We start from the raw sequence: 21,788 nt of genomic DNA, 5'->3' as shown, positions 1-21,788 counted from the left end.
TGTCGCGTGTGAACATGGCTGATTGCCGAATTTCGAGGTGGTATAGGAAACTTGATTCCAAGGTGGCAAGACACCCAAAATATCCACTTTGACGCCTGCAACCCGCCTAAAGTAGGTGGGCACGTACGAAGTAGGTAAGCTTGGTAAGGTAGGTAAGGTATATCTGCGTAAATGTACGAAATAGTCTGGTGTAAGGTAAGCTTCGTTACGGATTAGGCGAGTCTACCACCTGTGATGAGGTGGTTGGTCCCCTACCTTGGTTATGCCATCTGTACGGATAGGTTGATCGGTAAGTGGATTCTATACTAGACCTAGGCAACTAGAACTAGGGTCCAGACAATGTCGTATATGCCAAGTCTCTTAGCTGGAGCTACATCCTTGTCAAGTACTACCTGTCTAGACCCTTACTGTATACTCAGTAATGCGAGTGATTTCCTTGTTGAGGGGAAAGAAGGCATTGAGCGGCCTGGAAATAGGACATGCATGGCCCAAAACGATATATGAGGTCCTTAATTGATTTCATCCCACATTAGGTAGAGGTAACCCGTTCAGTTGATGTCTGGTCCCACGTGGAGGCATGGCGGATAGACGCAAAGATGGGGTAGGTAGCCCCGCACGCAGGGCACGGACCAGGCCTGTTCTGTCTGTCAACAGCTGCAGTAGGATGGGATGCAGGCACGTTCCGGAGGCACCTTCCGTACTTTCTCAACTTGGCCAGACCGGTCAGACGAAGAGAAGACTCGTCCATTCCTTTTATATCATCTATCCGTACATAATTTTCTTCCGTGGGTAGGTACCTAGGTAAGGTGGGTAGGTATCCTAAGGTAGGTAGTCAAGATATCTTGGGGGGAAAGGCTGTGATGACTTGTCTTTGGGGGCCACACAGGATGGCTACGACATGAGAGGCAAAGTTTTCATCGTACTAGAACTACCTAGGGAACATACGGCCCTGCTTGTTGGCCATCAAATCTCCAAATCTCAGAATGCCGCGGCAAAGAAGAGGAGGGAAAAAAAGGTGCTGAGGGCAGCCACCCAATCGAGATTTTTCTTTTTCTTTTTCAAGATCCATCGCAGTCCGCCGTACAACGCACATGAATCACAACGCACGCGCACATACAGTTAGGCGCCACAGCTGGGGGAGTTGCATATGTATGGAGTAACTTGGCCTCACCCTCATCCTCTTGTGAAACCCCAGCTTGCCCATCAAGCCGTCGCTTGCCTCCCCTCCCCTGCAGGCACATCCAATTAGGAGGTCTCGCTACCAAGCCCTGTTCAAAATTTGCACGGCTTAAAGAAACCCCCACTCTCTCCTCTCTCGGTTTGATTTCCCTACAAAAAAACTGCACCCACTTTCCCCAGACTCAAATCGCCGCGTTCTCCCTCGCGTTTGTTCTCGAGTCGGACAAGAACTGGTGGCCGATACGCACGTTCATGTTTTCATGTTTTTCAAATTCCACCACCGAGTCAATCACCATCTGCCAAACGAATGTTCTTCTACCCTAGGTGACTATTCTAGACTTAGTCCATCTAGATCTAGCTACCTACGTAAATTCAACCAGCAACAGCAATTGCGACGGGACCAGCTCAGGAACAACAAGTTGCCGCTTCGGTTCGAGTATTGTCACCCTACTGGTGTTGGTACGGTACGGCACCTACGTCGTTGCGGGTTAGTGCATCCTAACTTTGACTCAATCCCTTTATTTTCTCTTTTTTTTATATATTTTTTCTTTACTCTTTTTTTTTATATGACAAAATTAAATATCCATCACAACTTCCGGTCCTTTTTCTGGGTCTTTGCTCTATTTTGGCTTGCATACACTATTTCAACGTGCAGCATGCAAGGGAATCTGAGCTTTGCAGCTATGAGATGATTTCTGCAATGAAATCAAAATCTTCAATTCCCCCTCAACAAAAGGAATTGAATCAAATATACGCGGATTTGGACGCAAACACCAACGGGAATGGCTACCTGCCACGTACTCCTGGTCCTGGCAGCCAGAGAGCACAGGGATTGATGTGGGGAACAACAAGTGAAATCGTCTTTGAGGACAGTCAATCCTCATCGACATGGACCCAATCATCTATCTATTGCCGATCAGTTCATTACACCTTTGGCCATTTGCGATTCCCTTGGTGCGGCCCATATGTGTTGCAAGACCTTGGGAACAGCCATGCAATCACTACACATCCCCACGGGCCGATTCCCAAGTCCCGATGCAAATAAATGAACGAAGCCAAGTCGCTGACAAACGTTTTCAGTCACACATACCTAGGGACCGGAACGGCCAATTTTTCATTCTCAATCTGCACATGACTATACGCGATATAGTGGCCAGGTTCCGGCACTAACTTACTGTCTTGTTTGCGTTGATTTTGGTTTTGTTTCTACTGATTTGCCTCAGTCGCCCTTTTCTGCCAAGTATCTATCTGTTCATGACTATCGAACCACGCGGAACCAGTATCTGCAGGTTCCCGGCGAGCTTGCTCCCATCTACCTGCATAGCCATGCCAACCTGAACCACTTGCACCCCGCGATCTGGGCCGTTTCTACAGAGCGCGTCTCTGGTCGTCTGTCATCGCCATCTCCCAAAACTACCGAGAGAAATCTTAATATCTATTATCACAGTCCATCCATACCTTGGTTCGACACTTTCAACCATCTGCGGTGCGACCGCCACCCTCCACCCCTCGCTGTGGACCCCCCATTGGCCCATTGTGGCATTTCCCCTAGTCGTCTTGTCCTGTTGTAGATTCCAGGGGCAGCTGCGAACGGTCCGGTCGCACGAACGACGGCTTGTAGCTTAGTCGAGAGGCGCTGTGCTTTGGCAGTCCACAGACGATGGCATCTGCCGCCTTGCCTTCCCGTGCAACAGCAACCCTCATCTTGGATGATGCCGAACAACTGAAACCCAGATCTCTCTCGATCGGCAACATGTTCCAGGGCCAAGAGCCGACCCCTCCTCATACAATCAAGCAGGAGGACTCGGATAGAGCTCGCCCCCGCAGCCAGTCGCACGACTTGGACGAAGATGAAAAGCGCGAGCTCAAGCAAGTAACGCCCGAAGATGGCGCGCAAGATCCCGAGAATTCGTCACATTCCGACGGCGGACCGGCTCGAAAACGTAGAAGAAGCCGCAAGGGCTTGGATAAAAAGTTTGAGTGCTCCGAGGAGGGCTGTGGAAAGAGTTACTCTCGGGCTGAGCATCTGTGGGTTCCCAGGCTGTTCACACCTGCAATTATCATCTCTGCTGACCAGAATCCACAACAGCTACCGTCATCAGCTGAACCATGCGCCCAAGAACATATTCTACTGTGGCATTGGCGACTGTACCCGCAGTTTTGTCAGACAGGACCTCTGCAACCGTCACAAGGACCGTCACACTGCCAAAGGATCATCCCTTAATCGCAAAGACAGAGATGGCTTCATGCCTCAACCCAGTTCGCCTTTTGCCACAGGAGTCAACAGCGCGTTTCCCGTTCCCAGCCCTACTTCCCCCATGGATCGCCGGCGAAGTATTCCTTATCCTAATGCGGTTCCACAACATGTCCATTATGGTTCCGCAAATCCCTCCTTTGGTCAGCAAACCACTGTGTCTCCATCGACCTACTCACCGACCATCCGCCAAAACCCTCTAGGATACACACAGCCCCCAGTCACGTCTACTCAGGCTCAACCCCACTCTCTACCCCTTCATTCGTCTCCAGGAGGTCATCCTCGACGGCCGAACGTGCCGCCTGATGGGAGTCCATACGGGGTGCTGTCACCAATATCCACACATAACGGGTTTTATAGCCATCAAAACACTCCGCAAACACAAATCTTTACCGCGCAAAACAACTTTCCACCTCTGGATTTGTCACCAACATCCATGTCTCAAGCAACTTCACCGGTCATTCCTCCGGAGTTGGGCCAAGGCACGCCTTTCGCCGCCGCCTGCCAGCCGGACTACGCGGAGCAAGTAGGACAGCAGCGAGGGAGCGACCTGATGATGCTTGATCAGATGACCATGCCTCAAACAATGCCAGTTTTCGGGAGTGACAATATATACCACAAGTCACCCTATGCTGGTATGCCTGAGGACTTCATGGCATATCTGTTCAACACAGGAGGCAGTCAGCCCAGCGACTCTCCACAGGGTCGGATGGCACCGACTCCACGATTCAGCCAGTAAGTTTGACTATGTACCCTTCAGCTGTTTATTTTCACTCAGCCCGGAGAGCCCGCTGACTTGCATTTTCTTTTCAAAGCTATGGTGAATTTCACAACCAGTACAGCATTCCTTACGAGCCGTCACAGCTTGGTTTCTTCCCTCAGCAAGTAATGTCTGTTACGAGCCTGCTCGACCAAAATCTCCCCGAGTCCGTCATCTCCGAAGAAAAGAGCAGCGAACTCTTTGAATATATCAAAGAGAGATTTCACGGTATCGAATCTGCCCCTGTCGAGCGACAAAAGGAGAACATCGTCGAGGGAGATCGGTCTCAACCTTCCCACATGCTCAGCCGGCAAATGATGCAAGCATACATCATGTCGTACTGGTTGCACGTTAGCGATCAGGTTCCGATTTTGCACAAGCCCACTTTCCAACCAGACAAGGCCCAAAACCTACTCCTAATTGCTGTCATGATGATCGGCGCTGCTTGCCTTGACAAGGAACATGGGCCCAAAATCAGAACTGCCGGAGCGCAGCTATCGAATTTCCTCGCGTGGGACCTACGGTGGGCACTGTTTAGGGACTCTCAAAACTTTGGACCACCTGCCAAACTCTGGGTGTTCCAGTCATTGCTGCTCCTGGAGATGTACGAGAAGATGTATTCGACGAGGCAGTTGCACGAGCGAGCGCATATTCATCATGCAACAACCATCACATTGATGCGTCGCGGCAGGTCTCTCCTTGGGAAGTCGGCACTGGACTCGCCGCCGACTGCGCAGCATGGCTCGCGTCAATCTTCGACCTCGGGGGTTGCACATACTCCAGATGAGTGGTGGAATCACTGGATAACTAACGAGTCCACCCGTCGCGCCGCTTTTGCCGCATTCTTGATCGACTCGATTCACGGCACCATCTTTGGCCACAATGTGGTTATGGTCGCACACGAAATGCGTCTTCCACTGCCATGCGATGACAATCTCTGGAAGGCGACCAGTGGTGCCGAAGTAGGCAGGCTCGAGGCCAACCTGCAGTCAAACAACATCAAGCCAATCTCATTCCTCGAAGGCCTGAGGCGAACGCTTGGCAACCAGCCCGTTCAGACGAACGCGTTCGGGCGCACAGTGTTGATTGCCGGTCTTCTTAATGTCAGCTACCACATGAACCAGCGAGACCTTCAGGTATACTCATTGGGCCGGCCTGCTTTGCAATCTTTGGGCGGAAGGGAAAAGTGGCGGCAAGCTCTCAGACAGGCCTTTGACGTTTGGAGGGATGAGTTCGACAAGGCCATAAAGAGGGGTGACATACCATCCGAGGTCTACCTGTATGGCCAGGACAAGCACAGCGAGGCCAACGTCATCTTTGAGGGTCGTACGGTGCTTCACAGCCTGGCCCACATGGCGATGCATGTGGATATTGTTGACTGCCAGATATATGCCCGTGCAAAGAGGTTGCTTGGGCGACCAATAGGCACCCAAGACCTGAACAGCTCTAAGCGACGGATGAAGGATACTTGGGCGCCATCTGCCCATGCCAGGGATGCGGTTTATTACGCCCTTCAATTTCTATCGTCCGTCCTCATGCCCGCAAAGCCCACCTCCCCGCCCATGCAACCTCCTGTGGGCCACCAGACGCCCGAGGAGCCATACTCGCCGCAAGCCGATGTACTCATGCATCGGCCCTGGGTGCTCTACATCGCAGGTCTCATAGTTTGGTGTTACGGCTTCGCAATAGAAGGCCCTTGCGTCGACTACGTCGTGGCGCCAACCAAAGAGGGGCGCATAACTCAGATGCAAGAGTACTTGCGGAAGTACGCGAGCGTTGATACGCCTGAGATGCTCAGCGAAAAGCGTGGCATGAACGAGAACACGGCACTCTTGATGGTGCTTAGAGACTCCTTTGAGATGACACGGTGGGAACTTCTTCATGAAGGTGCAACGCTGCTCAATAACTGTGTTCAGCTGAACACCGGAGTGCTTGTCTAAAGTCTCACGGAGGACATGAGACAGTTGCTTTTGTGTGTTTGTGCCGGCTTGTACATTTGTGGTAGACTGCAGCGCTCCTTTCCGCCTGACAAAAGTAAATATCTCATTTTCCATGTTGCAAGCATTTGAACACCGACTTTTCGATATCTTTTTGGAGCTGTGTCGGCTCAATCTTCTGGCTATATCAGTGATATGTAAATTGTAAATAATCTAGATACCCACTTTCTTTCTCTTTGCTCTCCGTATTCTCTGCCGGTAACATGGTTGATATGACGAAACTAAGTGATCTTACAACCCAAAAAGATTCGCAACTAGTTCTAGGTAGTGATACCACACTCTGTCCAAGTGGCAATCCGATGAATTTGTAAATTTGTACAAGGTATCAGTGTGTATATCGGTGTCTATATGGGCTCCTATCGTATAACAGCCGCCGAGACGTATCCAGAGGAATACATCCTATAGTTGCTGGGAAATTGACAAGATGCCAAGACACAGTGCAAAAGAGTATTGACAACGAGTCGCTGATGAGACTATAGCTGCGCCGGATGTTGGCGTTTTCCTGACTGTTGGCAGTAGCGTCCTTCAAGAGACCATTATAAGTGCCTACGAAGAACCTTAAAATCCGAGGGGGTTTTGGTTGATAATCCTCAGATTATGCACTTCACTCTTGAGCCAAAACACATCATTGGCCTCTTTGGTGCATTTGCAGCCCTGGCTGGTGTTGTGGTGGTTGATGAGCCTGGTACTGATGATGTTGTGGTTGAGAAAGATGTGCTTGCTGAGGATGAGGTGCAAGTGCTGGTACACCCAATGGTGGCATCTGCTGTGGTTGTTGGTGGTGATGGTGTTGCTCGTGCAGTTGGGGCGGCATTGGGTTTCCGGCCTGGGTTATTGGGGGTTGAAACATGGGCATCCCGTATGCCCCGCCGCCGCCTATACCCATACCGCCAACCGTTGGGTGGTACATGCCATTCGGGGGCGGCATCATGAAGTTTGCAATTTCAGGCATCATACTGATCCAGTCCATGTCCATTGGAGTGAAATCCATTTGATCGTCCGACTGTTGGCTGTCATGGAATTGGTTCATGCCATCAAATCCGCTATATATTCCAGGATTATCCAAGGATATTGTGGAACTGATCCCAACGGCGCCTTCTGCTGACGTCATGGGTGGAGGAAATTGTAACTGAGGTTGTTGTTGCTGGTGTTGTTGCTGTTGTTGGAGGTGCTGCTGCTGCTGCTGCTGCTCATGCTGTTGATATGTTTGCTGTTGGATAGAGGGCTCTGTAAAGCTGAGATGAGCCTGAGAGTCATGCTGAACCGCGCCATGAGGTGGCCGCTGGGCAGTGTTTGCCGCGGCAGACCCCATATTGTCGAGTTTTGGCTCTGCTGGAGGAGCCTTGCCGGTCAGTTTTCCCAGTGTTTGCCGCAACATTTTTATAAATTCGGGGGTGGAAAGGGATTTTCCACGTCGAGCCTCGGCGGCCATACGGCCATCCCAAGCCTTGACAAAAACATGACCAAGGGCGACATGAACAGGGCTTTTCAGGTTGCGCATGAGGCCACGGCGGTTGTGATTCTCGACAATAGAGTCCCAGGCTCTCTCGACCATGTCACCAGTGCGGCGCACTTTGAGCTCGTGAGCCAGTAACATGTACCCCGGCAGTGGGAAATACATCTGTGAGTACCAAAGAAACCCCTTGAGCTCGCCTGCCGCATATATGGCATTGTCATAATCTACGATACCTATGGCCTCAGCAAAGAGAGCATTTCGCTCTGCAATATCCCCAGTCAAGCCGGCAGCGGCACGGCGCAGGTAGGAGATAACCCGCAGTAGGCAGAGGGCTTGCTTCGTGAAGAGGTAAGTGAAGAGGTGTAGTGGGATTTTGCGATCACATTGCCTCAGGTATGCCTCATCCATGTACCGACAAAGTCCATCGAGATCGTGGACAGGGAGATTGAGGCTTGCGGCGTTGGAGACGACATCCGGTACAGATGGAGATGGCGAGAACTGAAATCTGGGCCTTGAACCGCCGGTTGACTGTGGGGTTTGGGGTGAGCTTCCTGAGCTGGCGGTTGTGTAGGCTGGACCTTGACCACCAGCCGGCGCCGCCATGACCAACTCGATGCGCGTTAATAGGAAAAACATCTCGGTTGGTCCAGAATACGCAGGGGGAGAATCCTTGGCGTGAACGTGCAGGTCACCATCGTTGATGTTGAGCGGCCAGTTGCAATCTGAATTGCTCGACGTGAGAGCTGTCACCGTCGAGCCGGTGATCTGGGCTATTCGTCGGTCGAATATAACCAGCACCCACCACAGCCGCCGACGCATTTCGCTTTCAAATGGAGGCAGCCCAAACTGCGCGCCGTCGCGATGGATCCCAAGACGCTGGGCCATGCGCACAGCTATCCCGATAAGACAGTACAGCGACCTGGGATCCACATGTTGCCTCACGCTGAGGAGGTACAAGATGTAAGCTTGCAAAACCATAATTTCCGCACTCCTCATGAAACCAGCGTTAATGAGAGCCTGTTGGGTTGCGGCATGGTACCTGCTAACCAGGACTCCTTTCTCAGTGCCGAAGGTGCTTTGGACCTCATCGTCCTGCATCGAAGTAACAGCAATGAGGTAAATGCTAAAGAGTAGAGCCTCGAGTGGCTTGGATATCTTGGTGAGATCTTTGCCAGCTTCAATTATCTGGCTCTGTAAATTCAAGAAATGTGTGATCTTGAGCAATGGATTGACGTTGCCCAGGTATATCTGCCATAAGCTGAGCATCTGCATTGGCTCGGGATGTTTGCGGGCAAGGTTTGCTACTACGCGCTCACCACCAATGACGAAGGGAAAGCCGTCGTGATTGTTGAACATCTTGTCGAAGGCATGATGAATAGTGTGGCCCTCATGTTCCTCCTCTTCGGAGCTCTCATCGAGTAACTCTTGAGCATACTTGTAGAAGCTTATTGTTAGGTAACGATGTTCAATTATTCTCAACAAGTCCAAGTCAAAAGAGGGGGTGGGGTTTCTTACGTCTCTTTGCTGGGAAGCATGGTCGAAATCATCCAGTGCGAGACTGTCTTCAACGGAAGATGTTTTGAGACCCCCCAAGTTTTTCTCTAGCTCATCAACATCATCGCCTGCAATGATGCCTGAGGGCCTCAGGTCTTTAGACATGGCATCAAAGGCGACTCCATGCTGGGCCAGCAGGGACTCGTACCGTTTGAGGCGGTTGATGAGATCACGTTGGAGCGTTTTCTTGGCTCCTCGAGCCCTATTGGGGGGAAGAGGTGGCTCCACGTGGCACTCGACGCCTGCCTTGACGCAATTAGAACAAGGCTTGGTCTTGTCGCACCTCACTTTTCGTTTCTGGCAGAGAACGCATGAGTGACCCCTTGTCACCTTGACGATGGGCTCGGCAGGCGGAGCTGTGGGGCCGGGCTTGGGTGCATTGCCTAGATCCGATGCTGAGGTAGAGACTTGACCGGAGGGGTTGGCATTGGAGTGTGTATTGCCAACGCCGTTTGTGGGTGCTGACACATCGGGGCCGGCGCCGGGATCCACCTGTCCAAGAGAACGGTGGACCGAACGAGCCGGGCTGGGTAGGGCGTTGTGGACATGGGCGGGATCAGCTGACAGGGACGACATGTCGGGTTTGTGCTGATACATGCCCTGTCCGATGTTGGGCTGACGTGCCACGCCCAAAGCTCGGGACATGGGACAGGGAGTCGGGAGCTGAGGCTGACGCTCGGATCCGAGAGAGTCCTTGGTACAGCGATCAACACCCTCGTAACACAAATTTGGATTGAACCATCTGACACAAGACAGGTGTGAACAAGCACGCTCCCGGACTGTCAAAAGGGAAGTTCCGAAAGCTAGGGCCGGCTGGGGGGGTTGGGTGGGTTGTTGCTTACAACAAGGCTGTTGGTGGCGTGCTTATTTTTCTTTCTTGTTTTTTTTTCCCCCCTTGAATGATGCTTTTGTCCGAAGGAACCGTCACGCTACCGGGAGACCAACCACACAAGAAACCAAAAAATGAGAGAAATGTAAAAATAAAAATAAAAAAGGGCCCGCGCGTTACTGACCCACGGGATGGGGAAGACTGGAAAAATGCTCTAGTTCAGATGACAGAAGTAACCGACACGACCTAGTCTGGTCTTCGTTGGTTGGTTGACAAGTGAGTGGATGGGATGAACACAACAACGCTCAGCTAAGATCGGTCCAGATCGGGTCCGATCAGATCAGGATAGGCCTCTGATAGAATTTAGAAAAGCCGACCTCCGACAGTAAGGCAGGCAGGCAGTCCGGAAATGGATAGATGGGGGTGAGTATTGATTATGCGTGGTCTTTTTGTCCTTTTGTTTTATTGGAACGATGTGTAATGGCTCGGCTTGCTTCTTTTACACAGCCATTAGCTTGATTTCTTTTCTTTTTGGGAAACCAAAGTTGAGCAAGGGTTCAATTATCTTTAATCAATTAGACGAGTAAATGATTGATTGATGCAATTGACTGATCAAAAGAACAAAAATCGAAATTCTGTTGGCACTCTCGTTCGTTCGTTTGTCTGTACGCCAAATTGCTCAGGGGGAAAAAACGAGAATAGGAGGTCTGCCCTAGTTTGATTGAGCATTGGGCGNGGGGGGAAGTGAACATTGAAAGCCGGGCGCTGCCTGCTCCTTTCGACCAATTTGCCGTCACAGATGGTAAAGTGAGGGGATGGGTGCACGCACGTACGCCAGGCAGCTGCAATTGGCAGGTGAAGCCAAGACGTGGATAACTTTTGCCTACAATCGAATGGGGTCCATAAAATCTCGGTCCCGAATAGGTGGTTTTTACCACTGAAAGTCTGAAACCATGGGCGGGAAGATGGAAACCATACCCAATGAGGAAACGTGCTGTCAAGCTCCACTCTATTTTAGATGGCACTTGAAATTTAGAATAAAGATAAATTATTAAATAATTCTTAAATATATAAAAAGAATAAAAAAAGATTCGGAACCGACCGTGAATTGGGGAAGTCGCGAAATGTCCGGCAGGATGCTTGCTTCTCTGAAAACCACACTAAACCAACCGGACTGTACGGAGTACCTAGTCACTAACCTACCTAACAAACAGCATAAGCAAACATACCACTAACCGTTTCCCCCCCAAAATAGCTTGCACACCTACAAAGCAAGCACCCACCAGACTTGTCTCAACGGTTCAACTTTGCTTGCTTTAATCTATAATCACAATCGAGAATTTTGACCAATCTGCAGTCTGTTCACCAAACTTGGAGGCATACATCCATCATCATGTCGGGTATTTATTGTATTGTCGCACAGGAAACATACCGCCACACCTCTGACGATGATTATCGTGTGCGGGTTGACGCGCCCATCGGTTTCCTGGCGTTCAGGCCATCCGTCGTCGTCCTGTCAGCACGGCTGAAGCTCAGACAGATAACCTAGGTGTTGTCTGGTCAATCAATACATGATCGTCTATCTCCCCTTCGTGTTTTCTTGCCACTCTACTTTCCACGCTTTTTTTCTTTTCCTTTCTCCTTCACTGCTCCTTTCCTCTTCCTCGATGGCCCCCATCCATTGCCTCAATACCTAAAATCCATTTGGCGTCGTAGTCTGAGCGCCTACCGTGTGAGGTCCATGGGTGACAGCATCTCACACAGACTCGTAGACGCCGTCAACAATTTCAATGCCGCCACTTGGCGTTACTTCCTGATCCTCCTAGTCTTACCTCTCGCGTCTTGACTGGTATAGATATAGATTAACCTGGACCAACCTCAGAACCTTTTGGTGGTCTTCAGCGCGCCATGAACCACCTCCCAAGATCACCGTCGCTCAGGAGCGAGAAGGAGACACAGCCAGGCAGAGCTTCTAGTGACGATGATATCGAGGCGGCTCAGCCAGCAACCACCCATGATGCAGCTGTCGGCGCAGGCATCCATTCCGAGAAAGCTGAAGAAGCTCAGTCTGCTTCTCTCACCCACGAAAAACATGCCGGATCCCCAGCCGAAGCAGCGGGGCACAGCTCTTCAGACGATGCTGCCGTAAGCCCTGGGGGCATGTACAACCCACGCAGTCTAAGATTCTGGGCAATCATGGGCTGCAATTTTCTCGCCCTGTTCCTGGTGGCTCTCGACCGAACAATACTAGCCACCGCGGTACCCAGGATAACGGATGAGTTTCACAGCTTGGGTGATGTTGGCTGGTACGCCTCGTCGTACATGTTGACCACTTCAGCGTCACAACTTTTGTTCGGCAGGATATACAAATTTTACCCTACAAAATGGTAAGCTGACTTTTGCAGCTTCATCAAACCCACCTAAGTTTACTAGCACTTCCATTGCACTGCCGCTAACATTCAAGTCGTTGATAGGACTTTCCTCGTGTCCATAGTAGTTTTTGAAATTGGTTCTGCCATCTGTGGCGCAGCACCTAATTCAATCGTCTTCATCGTGGGAAGATCCATTGCTGGCCTAGCATCCGCCGGCATATTCACAGGATGCATGCTGATGTTTATGATGGTGCCGTTGCACAAGCGGCCCATGTTCCAAGGCCTCTTTGGAATGACGTTTGGTAAGCTTATGAATGCCACAATCCCACAGCGAAGGCTATTGCAATCACCCATTCTTGCCTGCCTGTCTTTGCCGCTCTTGACATAATCCTTCTGCTGCCTAAGGCGGCGCGGTGTGATTACAGATAATCTTGTGGGGGGCATCTATTCTAGTCTCTCGTTACACATCATTCATCCACACGTTTCTTGCACCAACAATGACAACCAATCATGCTCATCAGAAATCCCCCAAAGACCACTATGATGCACGAATATTTTCTACTATACAGAAGCTTATAAGATAACTAATCTTTGGGGAAATTCTAGGCCTTGCCTCGGTTATGGGCCCCTTAGTTGGTGGCGCCTTCACGGGAACAGTGACTTGGAGGTACTGTTACCAATGCCCCTATCCCTATTGATCGTGCGCCAACCTTGCAGTGACTGACATCTGCGCACTATTCAGGTGGTGTTTCTACATGAACCTGCCAATCGGACTTGTGGCGTTCGTGTGCATGATCTTGTGGTGGACTCCACCCGAAAAACAGACGGAGCCGGCACCGGTCCTCACGCATATCAAGCGCCTCGATCCACTCGGATCCTTCTTCTTCCTACCCGCCGTTGTTTCGTTGCTATTGGCATTGGAATGGGGCGGCTCGACCTATTCATGGAACAGCGGTGTCATCATCGGCCTTCTAGTGGCATGCGCAGTTCTGGTCTCGGCATTTGCGGCTGTTCAGATTCTGCGTCCCGAGACGGCCACCATCCCGGCAAGAGTCATCACACAACGCAGTGTCTTGTTTGCGACCCTCTTTACATTCTTTATTGCAGGCGGGATGCTCATGTGCGTCTACTTCCTCCCAATATGGTTCCAGACAGCTCAAGGGGTGGATCCCCTCCGCTCGGGTATCTACACACTGCCGTTGGTGCTCTCGCTCGTCGTTTCGAGTGCCATGTCGGGCATCTTTACGTCCAAGATTGGCTATTATATGCCCTCGATGCTATTGTGTCCAGTCATCATGGCAATCGGCGAGGGTTTGATGAGTACATTCAGCCCAACCACGGACTCGAGCCATTGGATCGGTTTCCAGTTTCTCACGGGATTCGGCCTGGGCTTTGGCATGCAAACAGGAGGCTTGGCCATTCAGACTGTTCTGCCCATGGCTGATGTCTCGACCGGAATTGCAATCAACATGTTTGCTCAGCAGCTGGGAGGTGCTGTGTTCACTTCGGTTGGGCAGGCAATCCTGAGTAATGTGCTGGTGAAACAGTTGGTGGGCGTTGATGGACTACAGGCCGAGGAAATTATCAAGGGAGGTATCACCAACCTTCTTAGTCATGTGCGCCGCGAGGATCGAGGCCTGGTTATAGGCGCATACAACTTTGCCTGTACTAGGATTTTCTTGGCTGCCATGGGGCTCAGTTGCTGTGCCCTTCTATGCGCCTTTTGTATGGAATGGAAAAGTATCAAGAAGACGCAACCAGACAAACTTGTCCCTCAAGATGCAACCGTCGACACGGCACCGGCTCTACTCAGCAAGGAAGGGGCCGTGGCTAGTGTCGGTCCCGGTTCAGGCGCCGACCGGGAAGTCGCCAACATTAAAGAGTTCATGGGGAACACACAAATGGGAGACTCTGGATCAAGCTTGGGGTCGGGAGCCGTCGACAGCAACACAGTATCGGAGGCCACCATGGCAAACAAGCCCATGAACCGTCTCTCACTCCGGCACGAGGAAATTCCCATGATCGCGAAACACACCAACGGCCTTGTGATAGGCGTCGTGCCGTATGGGGAAAGCCCAAGTGATGAACCGACGCCGGACCAGTTATTTTCCAAAGATACCCAGTTGGATCCAGCGCCGGCTAAATTGGCAGAGATGGAGACGGAGACGGAAACCGAATCAGAATCCGAATCAGAATCAGAGGCAGAGGCAGAGGCCGATACAAAGCCGGAAGAAGCAGCAGATGCAAAGTCAGAAACAGGTGCAAGGGCAGAAGCAGACGCAACGGCAGAGGCACAGGCAGATGGCAGCGATGGCGACAGCTTTGTGACAGTGACAGAGGATACTAGCCTCGACGAGGAAGCTAAAGACCAAGGAGAAATGATGCCCCGCGGCAGCCTAGATCTCCTCTTCCTACTCTCACCAGGGGCGCAGAAGAGCAGCGGAATGGATAAGAAGAAGCCGGAGGAATCGGAAAGAGTGATGGATCACAAGCAGGCATGAGCGCCCAAACATATCAAGGGCTAATTTCTTTACTGCACCTCATCTACTTGTAATACGGCGCCTGGAGCATCTTTATCTTTTGTAAGCCACATAATTATATCTTTGGGTAGTTTAGATAATAAATACCAAAAATGGCCATAACAAAGAGATTCCTTACTACTAATTACCAATCGCTGGCCTCGTGAAACTAAGCCATTAGAAAAGCCAAAATAATGGTTACATTGCCATTAGACAAGACAAGAAACGGTTACATCGATATGCAGTTTGATGGAGCTCACATGGGCAAGGGGTGTGGATCGGGCCCTTACTCAGCATCGTGGCTTAGGCTTGTTGGCTGACATAGCCGTTTGATATTGGGCTGTCACCAAGGCGGACTTAGCAAAAGGCTTGTCCAGAATCAATCTAGTGGCTTTTTTTTTTTTTTTTTGTTTTTTTAGAAAAAAGTAGAATCCAAAGTAACTTGTAATCTACGATGAGGATACCGCTTTTCCCCGCCTTGAGTTACAATATCCCCGTGTACATATAGGTAACTGCCAAGCCCCAACGTTGGGCCGGCCTGCTTGGCGTGAGCTATATCATGGAAGCCGCTATATCCGCCTTATAACAAACTCATCACCACTATGTGGATCTAGCTGAACGTCCCCCCAAGAGAGATACAGTTCTGGGGATTTTCAGAGGTCGAGGTGATTTGTTCCATGCTAAAATAAAACCCCCTGTTTTCTGTTTTTATGAAAAACTAAGTTCTCACCCGAACCACCACCCCGGATAACGATGCATCAGCAGAAAAAGGCACAGGGAGAGCTTTTGATGTACGTCATCCTGTTTTTGCATCAGTTCGTGTTGTTTTTTTTTTGGACCGCAATGCCAAGAATGAGCTATTGCATTTTGCTGTCGTATTCTCAAAATAAAGCGCAACTATGAAAACTAGGGACCGGTACAGTTGCCGTGAAAGAATATCTGGAGAGGTTCCTTCTTGCACAGAAATATTAGTCAATCTTAACCTGTCTTTTTTTTCAAAGTAAAAAGGGCTTAGCTGCCAAAGTCTCCCTGCGGAAGTTTCCGTCAGAAGCAAGCACTCAGCCTCCCTGACCTGCATGTATGAGCTTTTCTGAATAATGCATTAATAAAAATCCGACTTGGATGACGGGGGGAAAACAAATTCCTTTGAAAGTTGATAGAGTAAGTGAGACGCGATTTCTCAGCTCATGCTTGCTTCGCCTCAATGGATAGCCGCGATGTAGCCCTTTGGGGGCACCTCCACTAAGTGATATTAGGGGATGCTGTATTTTTTTTTAATAAAACAAAGTGACATGGTGACTAAGGCAAAAGGGGGGCAGCATCAACGAACCAGGCTGGGAGGGTACATACAGAGAATTGGGAATATGCCCATACCATCGTAGTAGGTCCCTGCTTTTTTTTTGCCCCAGGTTTTCGTGATAATTTTGCTGCCTGGTGCAACAAGCTTCGTATCCCACCACCCCCCAATAAAGAAAACGCCATTTCTCATGGCCCAGAGAACCACACCCTTTGCACCAACATCCCGGGAAGCGCGACTGAGAAATCGCCCAACGGGCTAAGCTGCTGCCGAGAAAGCGGGCATGTCACCCAGCCCCTTGCCCTGTGGGCGGCGTGCGGGCCGATGAACAATACTTGCATGGCGCTTTTTTTTGCCGCTGTGGTATCATGGCCGCCTAAAGATGGAACAAGGGAATCTGTTTTTGTGGCAACTGGGGTGTAAGTCAAGATTTGCTTAAAGATGAGGACATGCTCCCAGTCCATCGACATCCTCAAGAAACAGCAAGCCATTTTTTTTTTCGAAACCATCTTGTGGATGTCGAGTGGTATCAAGAACGACCTGCTGGAGCTGTAAACACGTATCTGAGACAGGAGAGCAGAAACAGCTATACGAGCCTACCAATCCCATCCTTTGGACTCACATCTTGGCTTCACAGCTGCCCGTCTTTTCTCCTCGGCTCGAGTCGGGTAGTGCTTTTTATGCAAATCACCACTTAAAGCAGAGGATAAAAAAAAAACAGTTATATCCACCAACATGCTCAGCGTCACCAGAGACAGCTCACCAGGAGACTCGGATTCGGCATGCTCTGCCACGAATCAGAAACCCGATCGCCAGCGTCGCACCCGAGCCTCCAAGCCCAAGGTACGCACCGGCTGCATAACTTGGTAAGTGACCGTTAGACACCCCTTAAAAAAAGGCTTTCATGTCAGCTAGTGGACAAGGGGTGAAGTCAGAAAAACGAGCGGGTAATATTTGCTAACCCTTAATTTCTCCGGCGTACCAGCAAGTAAGTTCGATACCAAATCAACTCAGGGGCTGCACAAACTCAAAAATGAAAGGAAGGAGGAAAAGGAAAAAACAAAAAGAAAAAGAAAAAAAGAATCGCCTAGACACACAAGAGTGGGCTGCAAAACTATACAAAAGCAGAAAAAAAAGTCTGACTTTCACCTTGCCCCCATTCTTTTTAGAATCAGACGTGTAAAATGCGACGAGGGCAAACCAGCCTGTGCACGATGCACATCGACCGGCCGGCACTGCGACGGCTACGACTCGACAGCATCCCCGAGCCGGGGGCTGACCAGCCCGGCGCGGGCCGAAGAAGCCCAGCGGGGCGCCGAGCAGGCTCGCCGCCAGTTCCTGCGCGAGTATTCTGGCAACGCCGCGCTTCAGGGCCTGCGGCCCATCGTCGCCGACATCGAGGGCTCCGAAATGGAGCGCCGCTTCTTCCACCACTTCAGGTCCGCGGCCGCCGGCGGCTTCCAGGCCAGCAGCGCCTCGACGGCCGCGGGCCCCTTTTGGACCCGCGTGGCGCCCGAGATGGCCCGCCGCGACGGTGCCGTCAAGCACGCCCTGATCGCGCTCGGCGCGGCCTATCGACTGTTTCAGCAGTCCTCGGTCGACGAGTATTCGCTCTCGGCAGAGGGCGGCACGGGGGCGGCACCGAGTATTGCTATAGAGTCCCCGCCGAGGGATAACAAGATAGGGACGGAGAGTCCGGAAGAGTTGGAACTGTTCACGATCCAGCAGTACAACCACAGCATCGCCCTCCTCCAGACGCACTCGTCCTCCACCAGCCTTGACAGCATCCGCGTTACCCTCGTCTGCTGCCTTGCCTTTATCTTCCTCGAGATGCTTCGCTCCAAGGAGACGGCAGCGCTCACCCACCTGACCAACGGCCTGCGCATTCTTGAGTCCGTACCGCGCGAGGCCTTTGACTCCGTCACGGCGACCAGCCACACCACGGGTTCCGACCCACACATGGACGACATCATCCGCATGTTCTGCCGCCTAGAATGCAGCGCCACCCTCTTCGCCGCCAATATCCGCCCATCCATCGCCCTGCGGTCCTACCACCAGACCCTGAGCAGCAGCAGCAGCAGTAGCGGTGGGGGCGGCGGCGACAACCAGACAGCAAGCTGGCTCCCACCTGCGAGATCAATCACCGATGTACACGAACGTTGCAACAGGCACGCCTGCAACGTGATTGCACGCATCTACGAGACGCGAGAGCACTACGCCGACGCCACCTTTTGGTCCGATCCGCACCAACGCCGACAGCAAGAGATACTCTGCGCACGATCTCGGTCCATCCGCGAGGTCGTCCGGGCATTTGCCGCTTCCGAGGCCGCCATGGGCCTCGAGGCCACCGACGAATACTCGCTCGACCTCGACCTCCTCCACCTGCTCTGCATGGACATGTTTGCGCAAGCCATGACGGGGCTGCCGTGCGACGACCAAGACTCCAGTAACGACCTCTCCGAATACGCCAACATCGACCCGAGCCTGAGGTCGCACCCTCGACACCGGTACGGTCCCGCCGGGGGGTCCGGCAACGTCGCCTCTCACAGAAGCACTGCGGGATCGGGCAGTCGGTCGCAGGCAACTCTGAAGGAGATCCTAGGCGTCGCGAGCCGGCTCATGGAGACGGCGGCCTCGATCCGCCGGGGCCGGCAACGACAGGACCGCGATCAGGGTGTGGCCGGCTTCACCCACGAAGCCGGGGTGCTGCCGCCGCTGTACCTCGTGGCGACCATCGCCGAGGACTCTGCGGTCCGCCAGGCGGCGCTCGACCTGCTCAAGGGGGCCAAGGTCCGTGAGGGGTTCTGGGACGGACCATCTCTGTACCGTCTCGTGCTCTGCGTCGGCGACAAGGTGGCCCAGGGCCGTTGGCCTTTCCACGTGGTGCCTAGTTCCCTTACGGGTTTGGGTGCCATTCCAGACATGTGGCGGTTGTTGGAAAGGATGGATTTGGACGAGGATGTGCGATGAGGGTTGATGTACGGCTAATAGTATCGTCAAGGATGCTTATCAAATGTATCAATCAGGATGCTCTCAATGCCTGCGCTTAATCGTCGTCTCCTCCATCCCAGCGTCTCCTTATCAACAAGGACAAGTTCGTAAAGTAATTTAGCTGTCATGACTTGATCAAATAGTATGTCGAGGCACACACAGTACACACGCGTGTGTTGCTGTATGGTGAGAATTGGATTGTCTGTATTACATTATTGAGAGGCCATGTTCTAAATTGTTTTTACCTCATCGCAGCTATGAAAAAATTCCATTCAGATTACCCTCAATGACAAGGAAAGACCGCCTTGTTCCCAACATTGGTGATACTAAGATCTCTGAATAAGGAAGGTTGATCTCATTGGATATTTGTCGACAAATGATAAAGTTGTAGATTGGGCCCAAGATGAGTAAGAGGCTATCATGAAAGTCCAGGGTTGCCTGAGCTTCAAGGAGCCACTCACTTTGGGATCCTGGTTGGGTTCACGTCTTGGAGACAGTTTGGACTCGTACATTTCCTCGCTGGAAGCACTGCTTCCACTCTTATGATAGCTCCCAGGCTGCTATACCGGCAAAACTCATGCCGAATAAGCCCTTCTTGTTCAAATACTCTTCCTTTGTGACACCTCTCGCGCTCTCGTCGCCGATCGTGTCAACTGCAAAGATTGAAACAGTCTGTCCGGGCCTTCCCAAGTCACGCCTCGGAACATCGACCCACCACCAAAAGCCATCGTGGTCTAGAGCAACGTAGTCTTCATTGTTACCCCCTGGACCATTGATGCGAAGTATCAAGGGTCGCGGCTTCCCCTTGCCGTGTATTTCATTGTTCCAGTGCTCGCAAACGTTCCCAATCTGGAAACGCACGTAGTCATCAGCCTCGTTGACGGGAATAAACTTGGCCGCAGGCGTCAGCGTCGACTCCGAAAGACCTTCATCCGCCGCGTCGTTGTAAAACTGCGCCTTGGGCCCACGAGTGGGCCCGAGAACATACTCTTCCCACGTTGGGATGCGTCCGTCTTCGCGATAGAAATGTCGGGAATCTGCGGGGAAATGCTTAAGCCCGAATATTTCGTTACTGCTGGTGAATTGAAGCGGCGCAAAGCATTGATTGTATGACTGTCCATCTCCCAGATGACCCGCTCCCCAGCAGGCGTCCAACAGCTTCCATCTTCCATCGTCGAGTACCACAGCGTTCCAAGCATGACCCTTGGGGTCTCGCCGAGGGGGAGGCTGGCCTGGTGCGACCTCGGCAAATCCATAACCCTTGCCATGACCCGTGACCACAACACATTGCAGCCCAGCGCGCTCCGCAATCGACTGGTACACCCTGGCATAGCCTTCACAGACTGCCTTGCCGCTCAAAATGGTCTGGTCTGGGGTCAACCCGCGGGGTATACAGTTGCCAAAAAAGCCTTCCACGTCGTACCGTATATTATGGTGACACCATGTAAACACAGCCCTGGCCTTGTCGGTCAGCGATGGGAATGGGTCACAAAGCGCCCGCGCTAGGTAGTCGACGACGTTGTGCCGTGGTAGCGACTGTACGGGGTACTGTGCGGCTAGCGCATCCACGGCTGAAAAGTCACGACATATCAGGCAACCAGCTACTTGCGGGGGTTTTGGAGTAATGTTACGACCAGAAACGGCCTGCTCGATCTGCTGGTCCGTTGGGCGAGATGCGAGTGGTATAGGCGGCGGTGCATCTTGATTTGTGGTAGGGACGATGGGGACCTTGGGCTTGGGCTCCCTGGAGGCGGGGCGCTCGTAGCTTGTAGGCACCGGTGGTAGCCTCCTGGGAAGAGTTGGAGGAGCCACCGGCTCACGGCCGCCGTTCGCCCCGTATGGTTTGACCTGGGGGGACTTGGCTGGCCGCGAGGGCAGTCTTGGCGGAAGTGATGGGCGGGGAGGCTCGCTGATTGGAGTCCTCGATCGAAGAGACGCGTTTGGGTTGGTCGTGCCGTTTGCCGAAGCTTCCTTAGCTTTTGCCTCTAGCTCCCGCCGAGTTGGTGGCAATACGGGTAGGTTCGCCTGATCAAGGGTCGGTGGAAGCCTTCTTGCGCCCGGTTGCTGCTGGTCCACCGAATTGGTCTGATTCAGGGACAGGTTGGAGATGGTGGATATATACGAGATGTCGGACTCGTTCGAGTTCCTTCGCCCATTCGCGAATTGAGCCGAGTTTGCGCGAGGCGGCAAGGCGGGTGAAACGCTCTGTGACGCCGACGAAGACGGCGACGCTAGCGAGGTCTGCGACGGGCGCCGGGTGGGCAGCGGTGGTGCGAGGTTGCGACTTGGCAGCGGTGGTGACTTTTCGGTGATGACCTGAGCGGTACTCCTTCTAGGGAGCTGAGGGGGGACGCCAGCCTTGGATGCTGGACGTGCGGGGACTGTTGGTGTCCTGTTTATAGTAGAGACATCCGGGCTGCTTGCCTGTCGTATAGGTGGCTTTGGTTGGTTCGTAGGTGGCGGCGGCGGCGGCGGTCGCTTTCCGCTAGCTCCTGACGGCGATTGGAAATTCTTTTGTCTGTTCAGAGCGGCAATCCGCTCTGCCAAAGTGGTGTATTGGGGTTCTCCTACATCAGCCAT

The 21,788-nt window shown here is 52.1% G+C and overlaps 5 protein-coding genes across 5 annotated transcripts; 3 read left to right on the top strand and 2 right to left on the bottom strand.

The window, feature by feature from the left end:
* Positions 1-1,392: 1,392 nt before the first annotated feature.
* On the top strand, positions 1,393-7,406 carry PgNI_03715 (uncharacterized protein). Its single transcript, XM_031123768.1, has 4 exons — positions 1,393-1,666; positions 2,260-3,207; positions 3,257-4,168; positions 4,249-7,406. Exons 2-4 carry the CDS (start codon positions 2,840-2,842, stop codon positions 6,131-6,133), a joined length of 3,165 nt encoding a protein of 1,054 aa, XP_030985496.1. The 5' UTR covers positions 1,393-1,666; positions 2,260-2,839; the 3' UTR covers positions 6,134-7,406.
* Positions 6,816-9,947, bottom strand: PgNI_03714 (uncharacterized protein; the record flags this gene model as incomplete). The annotated part of the gene is made up of 2 exons (XM_031123767.1): positions 9,162-9,947; positions 6,816-9,080 (listed from the first exon to the last, which is right to left on the bottom strand). Exons 1-2 carry the CDS (start codon positions 9,843-9,845, stop codon positions 6,816-6,818), a joined length of 2,949 nt encoding a protein of 982 aa, XP_030985495.1. The 5' UTR covers positions 9,846-9,947.
* A 1,272-nt stretch (positions 9,948-11,219) lies between these two features.
* Positions 11,220-15,039, top strand: PgNI_03713 (uncharacterized protein). Its single transcript, XM_031123766.1, has 4 exons — positions 11,220-12,416; positions 12,504-12,703; positions 12,733-12,814; positions 13,144-15,039. The coding sequence occupies exons 1-4, from the start codon at positions 11,938-11,940 to the stop codon at positions 14,900-14,902; spliced, it is 2,520 nt and encodes an 839-aa protein (XP_030985490.1). The 5' UTR covers positions 11,220-11,937; the 3' UTR covers positions 14,903-15,039.
* Positions 15,040-16,131: 1,092 nt separating this feature from the next.
* On the top strand, positions 16,132-19,187 carry PgNI_03712 (uncharacterized protein; the record flags this gene model as incomplete). The annotated part of the gene is made up of 4 exons (XM_031123765.1): positions 16,132-16,184; positions 16,273-16,636; positions 16,798-17,083; positions 17,387-19,187. The coding sequence occupies exon 4, from the start codon at positions 17,628-17,630 to the stop codon at positions 19,185-19,187; it is 1,560 nt and encodes a 519-aa protein (XP_030985489.1). The 5' UTR covers positions 16,132-16,184; positions 16,273-16,636; positions 16,798-17,083; positions 17,387-17,627.
* Positions 19,188-19,748: 561 nt separating this feature from the next.
* PgNI_03711 (uncharacterized protein) lies at positions 19,749-21,788 on the bottom strand (the record flags this gene model as incomplete). Its single annotated transcript, XM_031123764.1, has 1 exon — positions 19,749-21,788. One exon carries the CDS (start codon positions 21,786-21,788, stop codon positions 19,749-19,751), a length of 2,040 nt encoding a protein of 679 aa, XP_030985492.1.

The sequence above is a fragment of the Pyricularia grisea genome (assembly GCF_004355905.1).
Source record: "Pyricularia grisea strain NI907 chromosome Unknown Pyricularia_grisea_NI907_Scaffold_2, whole genome shotgun sequence".
NCBI lineage: Eukaryota > Fungi > Ascomycota > Sordariomycetes > Magnaporthales > Pyriculariaceae > Pyricularia > Pyricularia grisea.
Note: the sequence above shows the minus strand (reverse complement) of the source record. Positions and strands in the feature narration are given on the sequence as shown.

Coding starts and splice junctions, on each gene's coding strand:
- PgNI_03715 (XM_031123768.1), top strand. CDS start 2,840: ATGGCATCTGCCGCCTTGCCTTCCCGTGCAACAGCAACCCTCATCTTG. Junction 3,208..3,256: donor TACTCTCGGGCTGAGCATCT/GTGGGTTCCCAG, acceptor TCTGCTGACCAG/AATCCACAACAGCTACCGTC. Junction 4,169..4,248: donor CCGACTCCACGATTCAGCCA/GTAAGTTTGACT, acceptor TTCTTTTCAAAG/CTATGGTGAATTTCACAACC.
- PgNI_03713 (XM_031123766.1), top strand. CDS start 11,938: ATGAACCACCTCCCAAGATCACCGTCGCTCAGGAGCGAGAAGGAGACA. Junction 12,417..12,503: donor AAATTTTACCCTACAAAATG/GTAAGCTGACTT, acceptor AGTCGTTGATAG/GACTTTCCTCGTGTCCATAG. Junction 12,815..13,143: donor CTGCTGCCTAAGGCGGCGCG/GTGTGATTACAG, acceptor CGCACTATTCAG/GTGGTGTTTCTACATGAACC.